General features: G+C 53.0%; 2 protein-coding genes across 6 annotated transcripts in view; one reads left to right on the plus strand and one right to left on the minus strand.

Moving 5' to 3' along the window:
• PITRM1 (pitrilysin metallopeptidase 1) overlaps positions 1-12,415 on the plus strand; it is a 31,695-nt gene extending 19,280 nt beyond the window's left edge. The window contains exons 15-27 of one of the 5 annotated variants that reach the window (XM_036840520.1): positions 3,606-3,722; positions 5,068-5,200; positions 5,930-6,050; positions 6,162-6,238; positions 6,467-6,632; positions 6,910-7,010; positions 8,362-8,482; positions 8,772-8,828; positions 9,317-9,429; positions 10,464-10,589; positions 11,400-11,545; positions 11,771-11,873; positions 11,956-12,415. In XM_036840520.1, the coding sequence (XP_036696415.1) occupies positions 3,606-3,722; positions 5,068-5,200; positions 5,930-6,050; positions 6,162-6,238; positions 6,467-6,632; positions 6,910-7,010; positions 8,362-8,482; positions 8,772-8,828; positions 9,317-9,429; positions 10,464-10,589; positions 11,400-11,545; positions 11,771-11,873; positions 11,956-12,049 (1,475 nt within the window). In that variant the 3' untranslated portion in view covers positions 12,050-12,415. Of the gene's footprint in view, positions 1-3,605; positions 3,723-5,067; positions 5,201-5,929; positions 6,051-6,161; positions 6,239-6,466; positions 6,633-6,909; positions 7,011-8,361; positions 8,483-8,574; positions 8,829-9,316; positions 9,430-10,463; positions 10,590-11,399; positions 11,546-11,770; positions 11,874-11,955 lie in introns of those variants that run through there. The other 4 variants (XR_005018398.1, XR_005018396.1, XM_036840524.1 and 1 more) reach the window with 4 other exon arrangements.
• A 610-nt stretch (positions 12,416-13,025) lies between these two features.
• The window catches only part of LOC118889002 (phosphofructokinase, platelet), a 73,902-nt gene continuing 64,110 nt past the window's right edge, over positions 13,026-22,817 (minus strand). The window contains exons 17-22 of the mRNA XM_036840550.1: positions 19,694-19,858; positions 18,491-18,552; positions 18,056-18,167; positions 16,957-17,056; positions 13,451-13,553; positions 13,026-13,367 (exon numbers count right to left, since the gene is read on the minus strand). Of these exons, the coding sequence (XP_036696445.1) occupies positions 13,220-13,367; positions 13,451-13,553; positions 16,957-17,056; positions 18,056-18,167; positions 18,491-18,552; positions 19,694-19,858 (690 nt within the window). The 3' untranslated portion in view covers positions 13,026-13,219. The remainder of the gene's footprint in view (positions 13,368-13,450; positions 13,554-16,956; positions 17,057-18,055; positions 18,168-18,490; positions 18,553-19,693; positions 19,859-22,817) is intronic.

A 22,817-nucleotide genomic window follows, 5' to 3' on the forward strand; every position in this document is an offset into this window, starting at 1 on the left:
GGTGGGTAGAGGTGGGTGTTGCTCTGGTGGGCAGAGCTCAGTAAAACTTTAATCTGCTTGCCTGTTGATGGGTGGGACTGGGTTCCCTCCCTGTTGGTTGTTTGGCCTGAGGCGACCCAACACTGGAGCCTACCGAGCTCTTTGGTGGGGCTGATGGCGGACTCTGGGAGGGCTCACGCCAAGGAGTACTTCCCCGAAATTCTGCTGCCAGTGTCCTTGTCTTCATGGTGAGACACAGCCACCCCTCGCCTCTCCAGGAGACCCTCCAACACCAGCAGGTAGGTCTGGTTCAGTCTCCTGTGGGGTCACTGCTCCTTCCCCTGGGTCCCGATGCGCACGCTACTTCGTGTGTGCCCTCCAAGAGTGGAGTCTCTGTTTCCCCCAGTCCTGTTGAAGTCCTGCAGTGAGATCCCACTAGGTTTCAAAGTCTGATTCTCTAGGAATTCCTCCTCCCGTTGCCAGACCCCCAGGTTGGGAAGCCTGACGTGGGGCTCAGAACCTTCACTCCAGTGGGTGGACTTCTGTGGTATAAGTGTTCTCCAGTCTGTGAGTCACCCACCTAGCAGTTACGGGATTGGATTTTACTGTGATTGCGCCCCTCCTACCGTCTCATTGTGGCTTCTCTTTTGTCTTTAGATGTGGGGTATCTTTTTTGGTGAGTTCCAGTTTCTTCCTGTCGATGATTGTTCAGCAGTTAGTTGTGATTCCGGTGCTCTCGCAAGAGGGAGTGAGCGCACATCCTTGTACTCTGCCATCTTGAACCAATCTATTATAAACTAGTGAATATAGTTCCCTGTGCTGTACAGTAGGACCTTGTTTATCTATTTTATGCATGGTAGTGTGTATGCTAATCACAAACTCCTAATTTATCCCTCTTCCCTTTCCCTTTGGTAACCAGAAGTTTGTTTTCTATGTCTGTGTGTCTGTTTCTGTTTTGTAAATAAGTTCATTTGTATCACATTTTAGATTCCACATATAAGTAATATCATATGATACTTCTCTTTGTCTGACTTCACCTAGTATGATAATCTCTAGGTCCATCCATGTTGCTACAAATGTCTTCCATAAATTTAACATGCTAATTGTGATTAATATGATAAACTTCCGTTTTGTGAGTGCCAATTGACAAGTTCCATCTTCCTTTTTTTTTTAATTGAGGAATAACTGACATAATGTATTAGTTTCAGATGTACGACATACTGATGTGATATATTTGTATATTGTGAGATGGTCACCACAATTAGTCTAGTTAACATCTGTCACCACATGTAGCTTTTTGTCTTGTGATGAGAACTTTTAAATTTTATTGTCTTAGCAATTTTCAAATCTCAGTACAGTATTACTGACTTTAGTAACAGTGCTTACATTATACCCTCAGGACTTACTTAGAACTGCAAACTTGTAGCTTTGACCCCTTCATCCATTTCTCCTCCCTTGCCCCGGACAACCACCAGTCTGTTCTCTGTATATATGAGCTTCCTTTTTTTGTTTTTATTTTGTAGATTGCACCTATAAGTGAGATCATAGGTATTTATTTTTCTCTATCTGACTTATTTCACTAAGCATAATACTCTCAAGGTTCATCCACATTGTTGCAAATTACAGCGTTATCTCCTTTGTGACTGAGTAGTGTTCCATTGTGTGTGTGTGTGTGTGTGTGTGTGTATCACATCTTATTTTACCCATTCATCCGTCAGTGGACATTTAGGTTGTTTCCATATCTTGGCTATTGTAAATAGTACTGCTGTGAACATTGGTGTGCATGTATCTTTTCAAATTAGTGTTTTTATTTTCTTCAGATAAATAACCAGGAGTAGGACTGCTGGGTCATATGGTAGTTCTGGTTTTAATATTTTGAGGAACCACCATACTGTTTTCCATAGTAGCTGCACCAATTTACATTCCCACGAGCAGTGCACAAGGGTTCCCTTTTCTCCACATCCTCACCAACAGTTGTTATCTCTTGTCTTTTTTATTATAGCCATTCTGACAAGTGTGAGGTGATGTCTCATGTGTTTTGATTTGCATGTCCCTGGTGAGTGATGTTGAGCACCTTTTCCTATAGCTGTTCGCCATCTGTGTGCTTCTTTGGAGAAATGCCTATTTAGGTCCTCAGCCCATTTTTTAATTGGATTGATTGTATTTTGCTATTGAGTTCGTTAAATATTTTGGATATTAGCCCCTTACCAGATAATATTTGATTTGCAAGTTTCTCTCCCGCTGTGTACATGGCCTTTTCATGTTGACAGTTTCCTTTGCTGTCAGAAGCTTTTTAGTTTGATGTGGTCCCACCCATCTTCCGTCTGTGCTTATAGCCATTTGTGGCACAGAAGGTAATTCCATGCCTAAGCACAGACCGTGCATTCCCTGAGTTGTCAGGCGTCTGGCCTGGCTGTGGAGGTGTGTGTGAAGGGTTGGAGGGCCTGGTTAAAGAGTGTGTTTGTCTTCCAGATCACTGCACAGTCCCTTAAGTAGGACACAGTGCTAGAGCATTTACTGTTATGTCAGGTCAGTAAGTCTTGAGTGTGGACTTCAGTGCAGAGAATCAGTGAGTCAGGTTCCAATCTGGAGATGAACACCAATGAGAAGTGGGAATGGGAGATTAATTTATTGGAAACGTCGAACAATCTTCCAGTTTGGGGGTCTGTGTGTATCGTGTGAAGGGGCGTGGCTGGGCCGTTGGGAGCCTGTGTCTGGTGGAGGAGAGGGTGCTCGCAGCCTCTGCTGCCCTGATGCATCCCCCCCGAGAGAAGAGCAGCATCCTGACGGGAGCAGCTGAGCCGGGGCCAGCGGGCGTGTTCGCCAGGACAAGGGCAGGAGGACAGACGCAGAGAATGGGAAGCGTCTGAGGGGTGGCGTTGGGGTGCTCTGCTTGACTGCGGGGAGAGGGCCAGGTGGGGGGGCCCTGAAAGTGCAGGGGGTTCCTCAGAGCGTGGGGAGCCAGGTCCTCGGGCCTCCATGGGGCACAGGTGGGTGCCCGGGAGCAGCTGCGCTGAAACCCCTCCGCGGGCCTGGGGACCTGGTGCTGGGGACTCGGGGAGGCAGGCGTGGGGGGCGAGGTGACAGCGGGAGCGCTGACTTTACCCTGTGACGTCCCCCAGCTGCAGCCTGGGGCCCCTCCCCACGGGCTGCCCAGTCTGTACAAAAGGGGCATCTACCCTCTGATCAGGCCCAGAAAATGTATTTTACCCATTTTTGTAATTTGTGAACTTTATGTGATTACACAGGCATATTGCTGAGGTTTGTGGAAATGACATAAGAATAAATAAGCACAAAAGTTAGTAAGTTTCAATCCATTAGTTCAGTGTCTAGTAGAAAATTTTGGTTGGGGGCAGAGGGGAAACTGCTTGAGCAAACTGCTCCCCCCTTCCCCCAGCAAAATCATTCTCTTAAATCGCTGAGAATGAGAATTAGGAAGAGAGCTGCCTGCCGAGCCGGTTATTATGCTTCTAAATCTGGTTTCCTGGGAAACCTCTGAACCCCAGTGCTGACGGGCTCCCCACGCTTGGCATGGGAGATGCTGAGTCTTAATATAAGTTAATAAATAGGAGCTGAACCGAGTAAGACTTTCTAAGTATCGTCCTGGATGTTCATTCTCCTCTTAGGTTTGGAATTACAGGCTCAGCAAAGTCAACCTCAGGACGTGTCGTGTCTGCCCGCGTTGAAGGTGTCGGACATCGAGCCCCGCATCCCGTTCACGGAGGTGGAGGTGGCTCTGGCAGGTCAGTGGCGGATCTTGGTGCCCCGGCTGGGGGTTAGGCTGCGTCTCAGCGTCCACAGGGGGAGAGTCACCAGTGGGTGTCTTCATAGGACGTTCCAGCCCCGTTCCTAGTCCAGCTCAGCGACGGCAGATGTGGACTCGAGGGCCTGCGTGTGTTTTTCCCCGGGTGGGTCCGACAGGGCCGAGCTGCCTCTGGGGGCGGGGAGGCCTCAGGTTCCACTGTGTGTGTGTTCATGCAGTTCTCAAGGGCACGGGCGTTCTCTGGGCCCCTTGCCCACGCCCGCTCCTTAGCCCAGCCGGGGTCCAGAGGCCCACAGCACTAGGTGTCGCACTGTGGGGCACGGAGCGGGTGGCAGCCGCTCCTTCCCGGCATCCCCCCACGTCTGCGCCCGTCACTCGCTTCTGCTGGACACAGGAGACATGCCCTGTGGTGCTGACGCTTCTCTACATGGCTGTGATGCGACTTTGCTGCTCCTTCCTGAGCAGGTCTGACAACAGCCTTACACCCTCACTGGTTCCTGCGTCTAGCTTAGGATTCAGGCTGTGTGCGAGCATCCCTTTGACTTGTGTGACATGCGTGTTGTTGTCCCGGGGCCCGTCCCATTTACCACACCTGATGGATTCATTTGCGCATGTAAATGAAGCCTCCTCTCTCGCCCAGGCTTCTGGGAAGCGGGGTTCACGTCCCACTGATCGTTTAACCCCCTCAGGTTTGGTTTATCAGTGAAGTTCATTGTGTTCAAGTAAGGAATCAGTGAAGTAATTCGTCATCAGTAGATGCCTTAGTTCTTCCGCTGGTTCAGGGCACTGCGCTCGGGATGTAAAAAGTAGAACACACAGTTGTGAGGGACCTGGGGCCACAGAGGCCTGGGGTGTCGAGCGGGGTGGGTTCCAGTGTGCTGTGGGTCATGAGGGTCCTCGGGTTTGGGGACAGGACTTGTTAGGGGGTGAGTTGCGTCTGGGGTGGGTAAAAGTGAGGTCACCTGTTGTGGGAGTGGCCTGCCAGAGTCCCTGCCGATACCCAGGAGGGTCTGGGTGCAGGCGGGGAGGGCGGCTGGACTGCAGCTGGACTGTGGGGTGGTTAGAAAACCCCAAGAACGTTCTTACCCTGCTCTCGTTTTTCACGAAGCGCAAGGGTTACTTAGCGTTGAAGACTTTCAGCTTTTATTGTAATGAAAGTACAAGAGGGAAATTTGAATTATGGCAAATGAATAGTGGTTTTTTGCTAATATAAAATGTAAACCTCCATCCTTGAAAAGCTTTAGCATTTTAAAAATATTAAATGACGGTTACATGGTTAAAACTTTACTGGTAAAAATTATAAAGAAGTGCCTTTGCTCCTGCAGCTGGGGACACGCCCGTCCAGTACTGCACGCAGCCCACCAATGGCGTGATCTACTTCAGAGCCTTCTCGAGTCTGAACACCCTGCCCGAGGAGCTCCGGCCCTATGTGCCCCTCTTCTGCAACGTCCTCACCAAGTAAGGGGCTCCTTCTGGGGCGAAGACACGCATTTATAGAACTCGGCACATCTTCGCATGTTTAGTAGTGGATGTTTTCTGTGTGTGTTGTTTCAATGTATCAGTAATCAATTTTCAGTGAGTCATTTTAATTTTCAGATCCCGTAGTGTTACAGAAAGGTGGATGGTGTATTTGTTGAGAATTTTCCTTATGGTAATCATACTTTCTTACTAAAATACAGTACATTAAAATATTTATAAATGTAGAGTGCAAGGTAATACAGATATAGCTATATCTCAACAATTGAGTTCTTTTTAAGATTATGAAGAGTTGATTATTTTCATCAGAAAATGTAAGCCTTTAAATATGACGCGTAGGCCTGGGGTCACCCCCGGAGGAGGTGAACCTTTCCCGAGTTCTCTGCTCTTTTATCAGTATGGCTCCCACCGCCTGCCCTTCCACGGCAGTGTGGAGTCAGGAAAAACTCAGTCATCGCCTTGGCTCGAATTAGTTCTTACATTAGGAACAGTGATTAGAATGTTTCCTACAAAAGAAGTTGAAGTGACTTTTTTTTCTTAAGGCTCGTTCTTCAGGTTTCACCCCCAAGACTACCTGAGCAGAGTGGCTGCAGCCTGCAGAGTTTGGGTGGGTGGGGGCGGGAGCAGCTGCAGGGCTGGCAGGCGGTGTTGGGGGGACGCGCCGCGTGGGAACCCGGCCCGCCCCGGTGACTCTGCGCTCTCCCTGCACAGGCTGGGCTGCGGCGGCCTCGACTACAGGGAGCTGGCCCAGCAGGTGGACCTGAAGACGGGGGGCCTGGCTGCCGCCCCCCACGTGCTCCCCGACGACTCGCATCTCGACACCTACGAGCAGGTGGCTGTTTCCTCAGCACAGGGTGGTGACGGTTGTCTTCTCCGGCGTCTTTTTTTCTTTTAAATTACATCATAATTAATTTCTTATTCTTTTTCTTCTGTCATGATTTAGGGTGTGCTCTTTTCATCTTTCTGCCTCGATAGAAACCTACCAGACATGATGCATCTGTGGAGTGAAATCTTTAACAAGTAAGTATTTGCAAAGACGTAAATCCCCAGACATACCAGAGACCCGAGTCCTGAGAGCGGAAGCTGCATGCCTTTGTTGGTTGTTGGTTTCTTTCCCCCTGTGACTCCTATGGACTCATGACATCTCCAGGGACGGTTTACATCATCTAAGAACCTACACTTAGCAAATTTCCCTGCTGTTGAAGGGGCGTGACTGGGTCTCATTTACTACCTTGTCTTTCTCCGCAGCCCCTGCTTTGAGGAGGAGGAGCACTTCCGAGTGCTGGTGAAGATGACAGCTCAGGAGCTGTCCAACGGGGTCCCCGACGCAGGCCACCTCTACGCGTCCATCAGGGCGGGCAGGACGCTGGCGCCCGCGGGGGACTTGCAGGAGACCTTCGGGGGGATGGACCAGGTGATGCGCTCAGGGGCAGCTGGGTCTCCAGGGTTCGTAATAGATTGTTCATGTCTCAGGAAGGCTAACTCAAACTGGCCTAGTTTCATGGGGAAAATTTTTTCGCTCACCCTCTTCCTCCCAGCCTGCGGCCCCTCCCCCACCCCCACCCCGAGCAAGTGCGCGTCCCCTGCGAGCACAGAACCTGGCCCCACCGTGTCCCCGCAGGACCCCGTGTCAGGGAAGTCTGGTCCAGGCCAAGGCGCGTCTATCTCTACCTGTCGGTTCTCTGGCTTAGGTGAGGCTCATGAAGAGCATCGCAGAGATGACGGACATCAAGCCCATCCTGAGGAAGCTCCCGCGCATCAAGAAGCATCTGTTGAACTGTGATAACTTCAGGTGGGGCTGCAGTTTGTTTCTAAGCAAAGACTCCATCCTCATCCTGTGTCACCAAGTGTAGTTTTAGATGCTTTTTAGAAAACGCTTGGTGGAGGCTACAGAATCATTTTAGACTCGAGATGTTGTTAACAGTGAAAGAGCTGTTTTATACAGAAGTTGAACAAGTGTCCTGGGAGGTGGGGAGGAGGGCAGGCTGCTTTAACCTGGAGCCACAGGTGGACTCCCTGCTGCACGAGTCAACAGCGGATGTTCCGTAAATGAGCCTCAGTGAGACCCCGCCGAGGTCCTCTTGCCCGAGGCCACGGTGAAAGCGCAGAGGTTCTCGTAAGAATAATTGTGCACCAGTTTGGGGTGAACACCAGCCTCTGCACGTGGTTGGCCTTCAGCTCAGGTTGTGACACGAAAGAGACTTAAAGAGGACGACGGCTGTTGAGCTGGCAGCACCCGCCTCACCGCCAGCGCCGCCGCCGCCTTAGATGAGCTTGCAGCTCCCTCCGTGGAACACGCCCTAGGACCTTTGCCCAGCAGTTCTTGGGAGTCACTAGCAGGCTCTCCCGGACCATCTGGGCAGCAGGAGGTTGGGGGCCTCTGGCCAGCAGAGCTGGCACCCAGTTAGTTCCTGGGCCGCCCGTGCACTCATGGCTGGCGTCTCGGGGAACTTAACCACGGGGACCTTCTGTTTCCTCCATGAAATAGTCCTTTGCAGATTTAGGGCAAGGAGGGAGAGCATGTTTGCAAAGCAGTTGGTCTAGAGCCTAGAACGCAGTGTTGTTGTCATGGTACCTGCTATTTCAACCAAAATAGACTTAGGATTTATGGCCAAAACCAGAAAGGATACAATTTGTCAGTGTGCTGTACGTATGATGGTATCTGTGATTCTGTAGAGTTCAGAAGAGCCACAGAGAAATGTTTTTTGGGAGCGTGGCAGTTCTTTGCCTACTTAACGCTTTTCTACTTTAATGACCAATTCATTCTCTTCCAGACAATAATTACGTTTTCAGTCCTCTGGATACTGTAGCCCTGAAGGCACTGTTGGAGATCTAGTCTCTGCATCCTCCTTGTTCTCAGGAGAGCACAGAGTTTAGCAGAACTGGCTGTTTATTGTCTGTAAGACACTGAGATAAGGGACAGGCTTTTTTGTACCTGGAAAACATGTGGTGAAGGAAGACGGCTGTAGTGTTGCCTTGTTTGGCTGCTGTTTTATTCGGTTTTTGTTTTTACGTTTACATGTAAACGTTTTTACACTTTTGAGCATTATTTTGTATGTGATTTATCTTTGTTTTAATTATGCAAAATGTAACATTTTATTTTTCATAGTAATGGTTTTCTGCACATAGACTTTTTTAAACAGATGTTCCGTGAATGCTACTCCCCAGCAGATGTCTCAGGTGGAGAATTCGGTGGACAGCTTCCTCAGGACCCTCAGCCGGAGTAAGAAGGAGCGGAAGCCTGTGCCCTCGCACGTGGTGGAGGTGAGGTTGTGCCCCCTGCCTGCCCGCCGGGCCAGGAAACCCAGTGAATCTAAACCCTATAGTTTGGCCTTCGATCCTGTGCTTCCCTGTAGCCACTTGAGCCTTGCAGTGAAGTCTCCTGATTGGAGGGCCACTTGGGCTGGGGATGCAGCAGCCTCAGAGCTTGAAGCCTCGAGAAGATGTACCCTGACGCTTGTCGTGAGCTCTGTGCACTTCCTGGAACGTACCTTTACCTGCTCACCTGAGCTTGGGCATTTTCTCATTTCTCTGGGAAACATTTTACTTTCAGAAACCTGGACCTAAGGGACCTGGCAGGCAGTCCCTGGTCACGAGGAAGCTGGTGACGGTGAGTCCCTTCCGCTTAATGCCCTGCCCGCTGTGCATCCATGGGCCCTTCCGTCACCAGCTGGGTGTCTGTGGGGTAGGACCGCCGGGTGCTGTCTGTGTGGACGCCTCGTGCTCAGTCCACCTCTGGTTAAACGTCACTGCCACGTGGGGGTCACCTCCCCTCCCGTGCGCCCCGCTGCCCCTGAGCTCTGGTGGCTCTGGCAGCTGGCCTGGCTTGTCCTGGGGGAGTGACCAAGCAAGGTCACACACACTGCCCTGGGAATGGCGTGTCATGATATGGTCCCAGGGGAGTCTGGGTTGGGGGTAGGATACCTCATCTCAGCTCTGAGGTGAGGTTGTGCGGGACAAGGTCATCAGCGCCTGGCTGTTACGTGTGGTGACGTGGCCGGTGCCGCCCAGGGCGTCGCATTGCGGGGGTCTGGGTACTCGGGGGCACCTGCCCAGCTGGCCCCTGGGCCACACGGTGGTGACGGCCTCTGCCCCCAGGACCCCACCTTCAAGCCCTGCCCGATGAAGACGCACTTCCTGTTCCCGTTCCCGGTGAACTACGTAGCTGAGTGCATCAGGACTGCCCCGTACGCGGCCCCGGCCCACGCCAGGTGCGAGGGGGAGGGGCGCCGCTGGGGACGCTTGATGGTGGGTGCGGAGCAGCTCTGGAGCACGGCGCTGCCGCCGGGCTCAAGGGACAGGGTGTCTGTGTGGGAAGTGTCAGCACAGCTCAGCTTCTCCGTCAGCTTGTTTCCGTGTTTACAGGAATCAAACACGCTCTGCCAGGCCATCAGAAGTAGGAACGTGTGTTTCTATATTGAATAGAAAGATGTAGGTTCAGAAACAAAAACAAGAGGTACCTACTCCTGGGTGCTGGGATCATAGGTGTTTTTTCCATTCTTTTGTATTTTATAATTTCCTTTACGTAACAGAAATAACAGAAGTTTCTAAAAAAGATGTGTGGGGGGTGGAGCCCTGTCCCTGTGGGGGATCAGGGCCTATCTGCACGGGGTCCCCACCCTCTCCCAGAGCCTCAGGTTCGCTCCTCCACTCGGCGTCCCCTCTGCCTGTGTCGCCTGCTCTGTTGTAGAAAGACCAGTCGGGGGGCGGGGCGGGGTGTGAGCGGGCGAGGCCCCCGTTGGGTCGGCCTGGCTGCTGTCCTTGCGGAACCACCTCGGCTGCGCTGGGGCAGCAGCTGTCACTGCTCACGATGGAAGCCATGGGGACGTGGGACCCCTGCTAGAAGCTCACGCTGTTGGAGTGTTTTCTGAGGGAGGACGCCTTGTGTGTACACGAGTGAGCGCACAGGCGATGCAGGGGTTTAAGTGACGGGCCACACGTTCGCCTGCACTGCGGAGCCCACTCACTGCTAAACGTTCTGCGTGCCACGGCAGGTCAAGCAGGAGGGACGTTCCTGTCCCACCCCCTCACCCAAGCCTCTGAAAGTTCATCTTCCTCACATTTTTCTCCTAGCTTCTATTTTAAAATTTAAAAAAGGTCATGATGTATGTATCGCTTTACTTGGTTCTAATTTTGTTCTTACTCAGACACACTTGCCATTGTCTTGGGTTACTCTGCGTTTATATATTCAGTACTGCCCTGCCAGCCGCGTTGTTTTTAACTCACGTTTTTTTCATCTTTTTAGTCTCAAGATCCTGGCACGCTTGATGACAGCTAAATTCTTGCACACGGAAATTCGAGAAAAAGGCGGTGCTTATGGTGGAGGCGCCAGACTCAGCTATGGCGGGATCTTCACGCTCTACTCGTACAGGTGAGTCGGGCCGTCTGGCCCCAGTGTCCTCACACGCGGAGCGAACTTCAGAAAAACGCTTCCCCTGTTGTCCCTGGGCCGGCGTGTAGCCCCCCCCAGCAAGGTCCTTTTGGCTGCAGGCCTTAGGGACAGCGGGAGGGGACAGAAAACCCTGGCCTTAAATAGCTCTGGGGTTTGGTAACCAGGGTGTGTAAGGAGATGACCTGGAAGCTCTCCGGGGCTGGGCTGGGTCTTCAGGGCCAGACTGTTCTGCCCTTTTACGTCTCTGTTCTGTGGCCCTGCTGCCTCTCTGGCACCTCAGGGACGGAGGGTTTCTCTCTGCCCCCGACCGCTTCACGTCCCGTGACATGGGCTGATGTGGTCATGCGGGGGCCACGGGTCTCGAGGGACATGAAAGACGAGGCGTTTCCCACAAGACATCCTCAGGACCACATGCACGTGTGAATGAGGGGCCTTGGAGCTCTTTCTGTTCAGGGGAGGACCCTGGAAATTGGCCTCTGAGGGGTGATCATTGTGCCCTCTGGGTGCATCTTACGAGCGTCTTCTGTTCCTTCCGGCTGGTCCCCCCGGCTCTCCGGGGTCACAGCGGTGTAGTCAGGGATCAGGTGGCGAAGTGGGGGTGACAAGCGAGGTCTGCAGAGAGTGTGTCGGTGGCTTGTGTGGCCACATGTCAATTTCCAGAGTACTGGGTTGTCTGGACTGTTAAAACAGCCATTAACAACCCCGAAGCGTGGAAGAACTGAAGTCGTGCCTGGGTGTCCCCTATACTTTTTCTGCCAAACATGTGAGTCTGACTCCTTGGGTCTCCAGGGACCCGCATTCCACGGAGACGCTGCAGTCCTTCCTGAAGGCCATCGACTGGGCCAAGTCTGGGAGGTTCACGCAGCAGGACATCAACGAGGCAAAGCTCTCTGTCTTCGCCGCCGTGGACGCTCCGGTGGCTCCTTCAGACAAAGGTATCTGGCGTAGGTGATGCACCTCGAGCCGCGGTGTCAACAGCCAGGACCCCCCACGCGGCTCCCCGGGCTCGTGCCCTCCCAGCCTCCATGCGTCTCAGCTGAGTCGGGAGGAGAGCGCGCTGTGGGCGTGTGACGGGCAGCAGTGTGACCTTTGGTGGAAACAGGCTGTAAAGGGCCAAGGTGGCCACATGCCCCTCCATCCTGTCACTTGTGCTCACTCAGGCCTGGACTGCTTCCTGTATGGCCTCTCGGAGGAGGTGAAGCAGGCGCACCGCGAGCAGCTCTTCGCTGTCCGCCACGAAGATCTGGTCGACGTGAGCAACAGGTGAGTAGGAGCCAGGTGGTTTAGTGCCCAGACCCTGCGACCCTCGCTGGTGCCTGAGTGACCCCCACCCGTCCACCTGCAGGTACCTGGGCGCCGGGAGGAGCACACACGGCGTGGCTCTGCTCGGACCAGACAATGCGAGCATCGCCAAGGACCCGTCGTGGGTGATTAGATAGCAGATGACCCTGACTCCATGGGACTTGGCCCAGCCTTAGGCCTCCTGACACTGAGCTCTGTGCTTTTCTGACCTTTAAGTTATTATTTTTTTGCAAAACTCTTGATCATATGTATATGTGATCATATATATGTATACAGCATTCTTATTTTGCCTGAGGTATTGCCTGGCAAGTCAGACGAAAACGTTTCTGTCTTGAAGAAGGAAATAGAGTGATCATGAAGAAATTAACTGAAATAATCATGCACTAAGTGCCAGAGATGCACAGATTATAGTTTTTAAGACTGTCTAATGCTATGAATGCTTATTTTACCTATTAATCCTAGAACACATACTTTAAAAATAAAAGGTGACTCTGACCTACCTATGCTTTATAGTCATCATTATTTTAAATCACTTTTTGTTAAAGCAGTTTTTAGGGCCTTTATGGAGAAATGCACGAGCAAAGGGACAGAGGTGTCCCGACGTCTGCTCTCCACTCACCCCAGTGGCGGGGCCGTACCAAGGCAGCGGAGCAGCGGGTGCGGTGGTCGGGCCTGGAGGACGCGGGGCTGGGGAACGGCATCAACTTTGACTCCGGGATCTGACTCCTCCACCCTGTCAGGCTGTCAGACAGAAAGGAAACTGCTGGCCCTGCCTTGAAAGGAACTGAATCCCCTCCTCCTCCAGGCGCACAGCAGGGGCAGAGGAGCTCATGTCTAAAGACTCAGGTGCACATCCACCCCCGCCCCCCCGGGGGGTATCACCTTACCTGGTGCCCTGGTCCAGGGCCGTCCTGGTGCACTTGGCGAGTCACCCACGCGCCTGCCAGCCAGTCAGAGTGCCACCTCTTTCCTCCGGGTGCCTCTGTCCTTGCCTGTCTCCCGGCTCCCCAGAAAACATGTGCCTGTATCTGCCGACACAAAACCCTGAGAGCCACTCACACACCCTGAGGTTTTCAACTCCCACTTAGAAAACAAAGAAACCAGGCACTGTGGTTGGCTTTTAGCAAACGTTTAATTCTGCAGGATCCACAGTTTGTGAAGCAGGACACAGAAGACAGCACTGCTGACACCCCGTGCCGGGGGCCAGGGGACGGGGAAGGCAGGCCGCGCTCAGGGTTCACTTGGACGATGCTCGCGTAAAGTGCTCATAAATAACTTAAACGTTACAAAACGGGCAGGTGGGGCATCTAGATGGTGGCAGGCTCCTCAGGGCCACGGGGCTGCACGGGCTCCAGCTGGCCCGCCTCCGACACCTCGAAGCTGGCCTTGTACTTGGCCAGGATCTTCATGAGGGGCCGCAGCTTCAGCCACCACTGCTCCTTGGGGATCCTGTGCCTGCGGGAGGGGGAGGGGTGGCTGAGCAGGGCCTGGTCCCCCCACCCAGCGGGCCTCCCTCCCCCAGGGCCCCGTGCACTTACTCGAAGTCTGTCTCCTTCTTCAGCTCGGCCACAGGCTGGAAGAGCAGGTTTCTTTTGCTTATTCCCAGCACACAGACGGAATCGTCACTTACAAATCTTTTTCCTATAAGACAGAAAAATGATGATGTAAGAAAATGAGGGGGTGAAGTCAAGGTAACGGCACAAATAACCAAGGTCTGGAGTGAAGGGAGGGCGAAGTGCTGCAGGCACTGAAAAGAAAAGAGGGTATTACGAAGATTTTCACGGTAAATTTTCTGAAAATTTAGATGAATTGAGAATTTCGTGGAAAATAAAAGATTCAAGGAACAAACACCAGCAGGTCTATAAACACTGAAGAAATTCAGCCGTCAGCTTTCCCCGCACAGAAAGCAGAGCTGGGATGCAGGTAGAGGTTTAGCAAACATCCAAAAATCAAAAAACTTGCCTTAGAAATGCTCTCCCCGGGGAACCCCCCGGCCTCTTAAAAGCTAGAACAAGGCTGCCCACCCCCCGCAATGGACAGGGACAGAGCGGATGGGGCCAGCCTGCAGTGAGAAGAGCATGCACAGCTGGGGGTGTCGGGGACGCACCCCAGGAAAGCAAGGTGGGCTTAACACTAGCAAGTCGGCTGAAGGAAATTCAAGTGACTGTCTCATTCGACTCAAAAGTGTTATAGCCTTCACGACTGGAAAACTACTTAATGAACATCAGAGGTATCCAGTAACTATCAAAGATCATTAGCAAATAAGTTGCAGAAAGAAAGACTTCAGTTAAATATTAGTAAGAATTCTCAGTCATGAAACATTGAAGGCATTCCTTGTGCCATTAGGGTCGAGAACAAGACAGGAGTTCTGCTGTCACTATGTCAGGATTTCTCTGGAGGGAACACAAACACCCACAAAAAGTATCAAGGAAAAAACCAAAAGGTCATATACAGATGCCATATGTGTGGATAATAAAAACCAAAAGAAAAAAATGTATCTACAAATAATTACTAGAATTAAGAGAGTGTGTAGAAAGTTACTGATTGCAAAAATCAGAGTACAAAAATGAGTTGTAAAAAAAAGTTGTATTTCTGTACAGCTATAAGAAACTAATACCATTTGCAATAATATATATTTTTAATAAATTTATTTATTTTTGGTTACATTGGGTCTTCATTGCTGCTCGCAGGCTTTCCCTAGTTGCAGTGAGCAGGGGCTACTCTTTGTTGTGGCACGTGGGCTTCTCATTGTGGTGGCTTCTCTTGTTGCAAAGCACGGGCTGTAGGCGCTCGGGCTCAGTAGTTGTGGCTCACGGGCTCTATCTAGAGTGCAGGCTCGTGGCGCACGGGCTTAGTTGCTCCACGGCATGTGGGAACTTCCCAGACCAGGGATTGAACCTGTGTCCCCTGCATTGGTAGGGGGATTCTTAACCACTGCACCACCAGGGAAGTCCCATACAGTAATTTATTTTTAAAATCACTAAGTCAGGAATAAACTTATCAAAAGATATGCAAGATCTTTATGTAAAACAATGCTTTAATAAGATAACAAAAGGCCTAAATATATGGAGATTAAATGTTCATGAGCTAGAAGTTCAATGCTTTAAAAATGTCAATTCTTCCTCCAAATGATTTATATTTAAATGTAACCCCCCCCCCCCAAAAAAAATCCAACATAATTGATGGACCTTGACACAAAGGGCCAGGAATAGCCAAAACTGGAAGAAGGCCCAGGTAGGACTTGCCCTACTAGGTATTAGTAATTGTTCACAAAACTGGAACATTGGCGTGGATCGGTAACTGAATGCCAAAACATCAACCTAACAATCCAGAAATAGTCCCTTATGTTTTTGGATACCTGATCTATGATGAAGTTTATACTGCAGGGTGGGGAAAAAAAATGGATTTTTCAATGACTGGCACTCAACTGTACACATGGAAAATATTACACCTTAAACTGCATATCAGTTCAAGTGGATTAAAGAACTAAATGTAAGAGGTGAATATTTTAGTAACACAAAAAGCTCAAATTTTCAAGGACAAAGTTAAAAAAATTGGGTACATTAAAATTAAGAGCACTTGGGATTTCCCTGGTGGTCCAGTGGTAGAGAATCCGCCTTCCAATGCAGGGGACACGGGTTCGATCCCTGGTTGGGGAACTAGGTTCCCACACGCCACGTGGCAGCTAAGCCCAGGCACCACAACTTCCGAGCTTGTGCCGCGCGCTGCAAACTACAGAGCCCATGCACCCTGGAACCCACGCGTCACAACTAGAGAGAACCCGCACGCCACAACTAGAGAGAAGCCCGCGTGCCACAACGAAAGATCCCACGTGCCGCAGCTGAGACCCAGTGCAGCCAAAAAAAAAATGTAAAAAGTAAAATGAATGTTAAAAAAAGAGCACCTCATTAAAAGATAACCTTGCAGAAAATGACAGGGTTTGGCACAAATGGGAGAGACACGTCTGCAACATGTGACTTCGACAGAATATAAAATATGAACTTCCTTATAAAATACTAAAAATTCCTCTAAAATAATCAAAATATTTTTAAATCCTAAGAAATGATATAGACAAAACAAGAAATCATCAGATAACATGAAGCAGTAACAGAATAAACAAGAATGATCCATCGGCAGGAAGGGCCTGGCGCTTCCCTCATAACCTAGAGGTTTAGCCACTTACAGCCACGGGGGTGGGGGGGCCTGTCTCAGTCCCACCCAGCGTCACAGCAATACTTCAAAGGTGACGGGTCCATCGGGCGTGGCCCAGGGAGGGAGGGGATCGCGCCCCACAGGCGAGCCTGTGGTGGGTGAGACTGGTCTGGAGAACCGGCCCACTCCCGGGTCAGGGCGGGACCCAGAGGCCCTGGTCCAGCCGGGTGGCAGGAGGGCAAAGGTGGGCCCCAGCGATGGTCTCAGAAGCCGGCCCTACAGCTGCATCAGAGGCAGGTCAGGGAAACGCACTCTGCTTCTCTCACCTAAACCACAAAACCAGAGCCTTTGAAGGTTTAATCCTACAAAGAGAAACCCTGAAGGAGAGCCGGGGAGTGACATCACCAAATCCCAACGTTGCTGCCAGTGGTACGGAGTCAAACGTGGAGGGGAGGACCTGCCAAGGAGGACATAGTCCAGGCACCTCCCCATCCTCCGTCATTTTCTCCAAAAAGAGAGGCCGTAAGGAGTCAAAGAAGAAGCCAAGTATCTTAAGTAAAAGCCAGTTCAGAGCGTCCACGAGGCAAAGAAACACAGCCAGGAAAGCTCCCATCTGGGGCCTTGCTGGCGGAGCCCTCACGAGCTGGCAGTCTTCCATTAAAGGAAGACAGATGTTACCACATGACTGGAATGCCTCCCTCAGTAATGAGCATTTTGTTTCATTAATTACTTTTATTCCTAATTATAACCTGAGCCTTAAGCAGCAGCCGCAGAGTTGAGTGAGAGCTGGTTCTGTCCCGTGCAGTCCCAGGCCGGGTGGAAGCCAGGGAGAAACCGGGGCCTGGAGCACGGCCCCCCCAGCGCTGCGGCCGCCCCGCTGCCCACTTGGTACCTCTCCCCGCAGACTCCTTCAGCTTCGTGCTGATCCACTGCATGGCTCGGGCGGAAATTTTGGTTCCAAAGTTTCTATCAAATGGAGAAGGCGCCCCACCCTGTTGGTGGTTAGAAGTACCTGAATGTTAGTTACACAGCGACACCTTTCTGACTGTTAGTTTTTTTAAATGGAATAGAAACTAAAATGACTATTTAACAAAATTCACATCACATTTCTGAGAGACTCAAATTTGTAAATATGGGTTTTGGGGGGTTTTTGTTGCATATTTCTATCTCCTTGTATATGGCTGGGACCAAACAAACCAAAACAAACCCCATAACTCCTGCAGTTAAAGCCCAGCCCATCAGGCATCTCAGTGCTTCCCCGAAGGAGGAGGCTTTTAATCAACCAACTGGTCAACAAGCATCTTTGTTTAGAATCTTCAGCAGGATTCCTTAACCTTGTTTTGGGGTAGGTTACGGGGGTGGGGAGGGGTGGTCACAGTTCCTTTAAGAATCTGATCAACTCTGTGGGCTCGCTTTCACAAAGGCGCACACGCGCCCACCAGTCAGTCCATCATGTAGTTTCAGGGGATTCAGTGCATTAATGGGCCCTGGGCTACAAGTTCCTAAGACACAGGACTGAGCGGTGGTGATGGACAGGCCTGCCGTCAGGGGACCGGGTCCCTCCACGCCCGCCGCCTGCCTTGTCGTCTGGGTGCATTTACATGTGTACCCCAAGATTCTTCCCAAATCGCTCCAATTTGATGCAAATCTCAAAGAAGTATCATCTGTCTGAGATTCCAATTGAAATGGGTAATAAGGCCTGATACTGAATCAAGTACTTAATTTGAATGTCTGTCCACTCAACTGGTGTCACTATTTATATGAAAGTAGATGGCTTTCCTTAAAAAGCCCATCTGCCCAAATACCACAAACAGTGGAAAGGATTCCTGAGGCTGGTGATATCTGGTGTAACAATAACACAGTTCAGATGTTGATTTTAATCATCTTGGAATTTACCCATGAATACACATTTTTTTCCAAAATGGCTAAAATAGGACACCCATCTGAGAAAAGTCACAGGCATCTGGCCGCCTCCCTAGCCCGCAGCCCACCTGCTGCATGTGACCCAGCACGTTCTTCCTGCAGTCGAACACCCCCTTGCCCTCCTCTGAGTAGAGCTGGTAGATGAAGTCGGTGGTGTAGTTCTCACTGCAGCTCTCGTTCCTGAAACACACGGCAGCTTGCTCCCATCCTGCCCGCCGCTGCACACGGCCTTCTCTATCAAGGTCAGCGGCTTAGTTAAAGAAATGACTTGCAGAATCTTAAACAAGAAAACTGACTACACAGCAAAAATGAATTTTTAAAAATTACCGTCCAATTATTTAAATGCCTGCAAGTCTGAACACAAAGCAGCACAGTGACTCCGCTCATTTCTGCAGGATTCAGAGCGAGATCGTGCAGAGAAGTGGCCGCTCGCGGGGGGTTAGGCGAAGCGGGTTCTTTCTGAGCAGCCGGGGCTCAGCTGGGGGCAGCCAGAGGCCCCTTACCTGAGCACGAGTCCCCTCTGGATGGTGGTCTTCATCTTCTCCGTCAGGTGCTCCACGTTGGACTAGGAAAGAGTGTTCCCTTAGACAGGACACTTTTATTAAGTGCCTACTGTGTGCCGGGTACTGTCCAGCCCTGTGACAGTGGCAGCGGGGAAGTCGGGGCAGCTGCTCCGAGTTCACCTCGTAGCGGAGAGGACAGCAGACGAGTGACGTATCAGCTAGTGACAAACGCCAGGGAACCTGTAACCCAGCAGCCCACGGCCACGGCAGGGGGAGGGGGGTGTCACTGAGTCAGTGCCACGCATGGCGTCCATGGGAGACGCCCAGATGAACGGTTTCCCTTGAACACATCAGTGTGTGTATTCCATGTACTCGCCTAGAGCTGATACTTTCCTCCACTGCTCCTTATCCATTTCCATGACAGTGTTTTCTATCTCAGAGGAAAATACCTGTTACCTGACTATACAGAAACTCGCAAAACTGCCTACCAAGCATTTTCAGGCCAGGAGAAACCTAGAGACTCAAATCGGTGCACAAATTTTCTAAGGAAGGACTACTGTGTCTTGAGAAAGAAAATGTGCAAGAAAGGGAGAGAGTGACACAAAAGCAAACATGTTTAGAAAGAAGCACGCTGCAGGTAGCGAGTGTATTTCCTGTCCTGGCTTTAGCTGAAAACACCTACTTTGCTGCATCCCTGCCTGGTCAAGCCTCCCCAGTGGGCGCCGGGCAACCCTCATTACGTCCTGCGGTCCCAGGGGACGAGGGGCTCCTCCGGGCAGGGGTGCTGTCCTCCAGCTGCTGCAAATTTCGCCCCACTCAGCCCCACAGGGACACCCGAGCTCTGGCCATTGTGTGTACCCCACAGCCTGGACATCCGTAGCCATCAGCCGGCAAAGCACCGGGCCCCCTGAACACGTCCGCGTCCCTGTGGGTGTGGGGCCTTCCCAGGAAGGGCGATAACTGCTTCATAGACAAGAGTGTAAGAGACAGAAACTTACAAGCTTGGGTTAAAGAGCAGCAGGTGCCCTGAAATGTGTCTGTTCCTGCTGTTACCCTGTCACTGCGGACAGAGCCCTAACGCGTCACTGGCGTGAGTGCAGTCAGGGAACAAGGAGGTGGGGGGCGGGTGCCCGAACCTGGCGCATCACCAGCGCCTCTGTCGACCCATCAGGCGGCAGCACCCCCGGCCCTGTGTCCGCGTACCTGCAGGTCCCGGATGTCGAAAGGCTCCTCGAAGATGTAGGCGGCATCGGCGCCAGCAGCCAGCGCCCCCATGTTGGCCAGGTAGCCGCAGTAGCCCCCCATGGTCTCGATGATGAAGACGCGGCGCTTGGTCCCGCTGGCCGACTGCTTGATGCGGTCACACGTCTGCACAGAAGGACACGGTCAGGCCACGTGGGACACCACCCCACAGCCCGGCCCTGACCTCGGTCGGTGCGCTGGGGCCCCCGTGCCCTCTGCCCGCGGCCTCGCGGGGCTGCGCTGCCGGGCTTGTCGGGCTCGGGCAGCGGGCAAATCCCTTGCTTTATTTTCTCCTGGAAAGCCCCGAGGACGCTTGGATCTGGCTGTCCTCAGTCTATCCCTGGACTACCTCCCGTGGGGCACCTCTCCCCAGAGCCGGACGATGGTTCCAGACCTGCCCCCGGAAGACTCGCCGATACACAGATGGCCGTCCGCCCCCCCCCACCAGGAAACGCCTGCACCGGGCCCTCGGGGACACAGAAACCCGTCCAGCCGCCGTCCTCTCTCAGGGGAGCCTGCAAGGCCGCTGCCCTGGTCTGTCCACCACACACGCTCGTGTCCGCATCTGGCCTCGCTCAGCGCTTCAGAAGCATCACACCAGTCCCCCCGCCCCAGGGGCCTCTCACGGCCTGCTTGTGGGGGCTGGACTGCGGCCCCCAAAGACACCCAGGGCCTCGTGCCTGGAACCTGAGACAGAGCCCTTATGTAGGAATGAAATCCAGGATGCGTGGTCGCCAGGACTGCAGGTCCCCTCTGCCAGGGGCTCTGGTGACACCTCGAGGCCTCTCTCCACAGGAGTCACCACAGTACAGGTTTCTGCAACTGAGTAATTCTCTGATTCGGGGGTGGGGTGCCTTCCTCGCTAGACTGCAAATCCCATGACGACGGGAATCGCACAGTCAGCGCTCAGTAAGTGTCCGACAACGAAAGAAAGAAAAGCAGGCAGCATCCTGCCCCATCCTTCAGCCAGTCACGGGTAACGGTACAGGGTTCCCTAAATCCGTCCGAACAGCTCTGCGTCCAGAGTGAAATCTTAAATGGGGGGTGGGGGTGGGGGCTTGGGAGACCAGGGGTCACGTTTCGGGGAAAAGAGGTTTGTGCACCAAAGTATAACACCGCCAGTGGGAGGTCCTCACTCCAGTGCCTCGGGTTAAACGTGAAGGAGCGCTTTGATGAACAAACACAGGCTCCCTTCCATCATTCCTGACTATACTTTCAATGTGTTTGATGGGTCATCACCCTCCCCAAAGAGTTAGATTGATTTAATCAAAATTCAGTGCGTGCTTCAGCCGGTGGGCAGCTCCGCGTTCTCCAGGAGCCAAGATGGGAAGAAGAAATCGCATCAAGGCGACCCATCTTGTCTTCCCGGTACTTAGGCGGGGATGCGGGTGCCCGGCAGTGTGGGGGTCACAAGGGGGCGGGAGGGTTTCCACGGGCTCCTTTACGTGGCCTTCAAGCACTTAAACCTCCCTGCCTGGTCTTTGTCTCAGAGGAATTCAGGGCTGGGGGGTGCACAGGCCCCTCCCAGGGCTGCAGGTCACGTGGGTTCCTTTCCTGACCCAGTCTGACACTGAAGGCGGAGAGTCACCGTCACTAACGCAGAGAGCAGCTCTGTAACCACCTAAGGGCAAAGCCCCTCTCCTGCGAGGCGAGTACCTGCGTCTCGGCCCGACTCAGACGGTGAAGAGGAAGCCACTGCGGGCACCTGACAGCTGACACGGCCTGGGCGGCTGGGAGCCCCGGGGAGCCAGGCGCTTAAACGCCTGTCAACTCTCTCATTCACCCAGGTTGTGTCTGAGGCTTGAGTTCACTTGATCTAAAAATAGCAAGTCCTCCCGGCAGCGTCTCATCCAATTACCGAGAGCAGGGCTGGCACGGAAGAGGCCGCAGGACCGCGCGCCCCAGTCCCTGGTGGGTGGTACAGGGCCGGCTGGCTCTGACTTCTAGGATGAGAGGAGGGCATCCAGGAGGGCCGACGCCCCTGCCCGCCCCGGACCAGCCCTGCCGCCACGGCCGCTGCGGGAACATCCCCTGTCGCCCAGCGCTGGCGCCCTCTGGCGGGGACAGAGGATTCCCCAAGAAAAATCCCCGGGAATTCTCCACTGGAGGAAAATCCTCAAGTTATTCAAAGTCCCAGAACTGCTCACATTTTGCCACGTGGGTGTTGTAAACATAAAGCCCAATGTGAAAAGATGAGGTGGCGCTTGGAAGGGCGTTAAGATGGGAAAGAGCGCATGGGCTCGGGCACAAGGACACCTCGGCGTCCAGTTACGCACCCCCTTGGGGGTTCCCATCCACAAGGCGCAGGCGGCTGGTGAGGCCGGGTGGCGGGTGACACGTGCCAGGTAGGCGCGGGAGGGTGACAGTGAGGGCGGGCGTCTGGAGGTGCAGACAACGCCCTGCGGAGGAGTGGGGGGGATGCCCGCCCCCACCAGCATCTATGGCCGGGGCTACCTGATGGAAGCGGGGAGGCTAAGTGCTGGGCCCGCGGAGCCCCCATCCTGGGGAGCAGAATGCCCAGACGTGCCCGTCGGCCTGGATGGCGGAGGTCCTGGTGACGGCCTCCCCGCCTTGCAGTCAGAGCCTGCACTGAACCGCTCTTTCCCAGCGGTCTGTGCCCAGCTGAGCGCGAGAACCCTCCAGCACAGAGGGCTCTGAACCTCTGTGGGGGGGAGGGGGGGGCTTGATGGGGCAGGACACGCCCCAGAGCAGAAGCCGGGTGGGCGGGGCTCGGAGGCGCTGGCCCCGCAGACAGAGCGCGGGTGACACCTGAGCTGCTGGACCCCCACTCGGATGCGGAGGGGAGGGGCTGCGGGTGAAGCCCCCGAGGGCAGCGCCCTCACACTACAAGGAAGGGCATCTCCTCCCCGTGGCCCGTAGGCGGCTGGACTCTCACGCCCCTCAGGACCGTCTACACTCCCCCGCCCCAACCTGCTCCATGTCCCGTCTCCTCCAGCGGACCACGTGGCCAGCTCGTCACCTGGGGACCTGGCAGCAGCCTCACCACACTGGAAGGCACCTCAGGCCTCTGGTCTAGGGGGTGCAGGAACAGGGATCACCCAGAGCACCCATGGAACAGCCTATT

This window comes from Balaenoptera musculus, chromosome 2, assembly GCF_009873245.2.
Source record: "Balaenoptera musculus isolate JJ_BM4_2016_0621 chromosome 2, mBalMus1.pri.v3, whole genome shotgun sequence".
NCBI classification, from domain to species: Eukaryota; Metazoa; Chordata; class Mammalia; order Artiodactyla; family Balaenopteridae; genus Balaenoptera; species Balaenoptera musculus.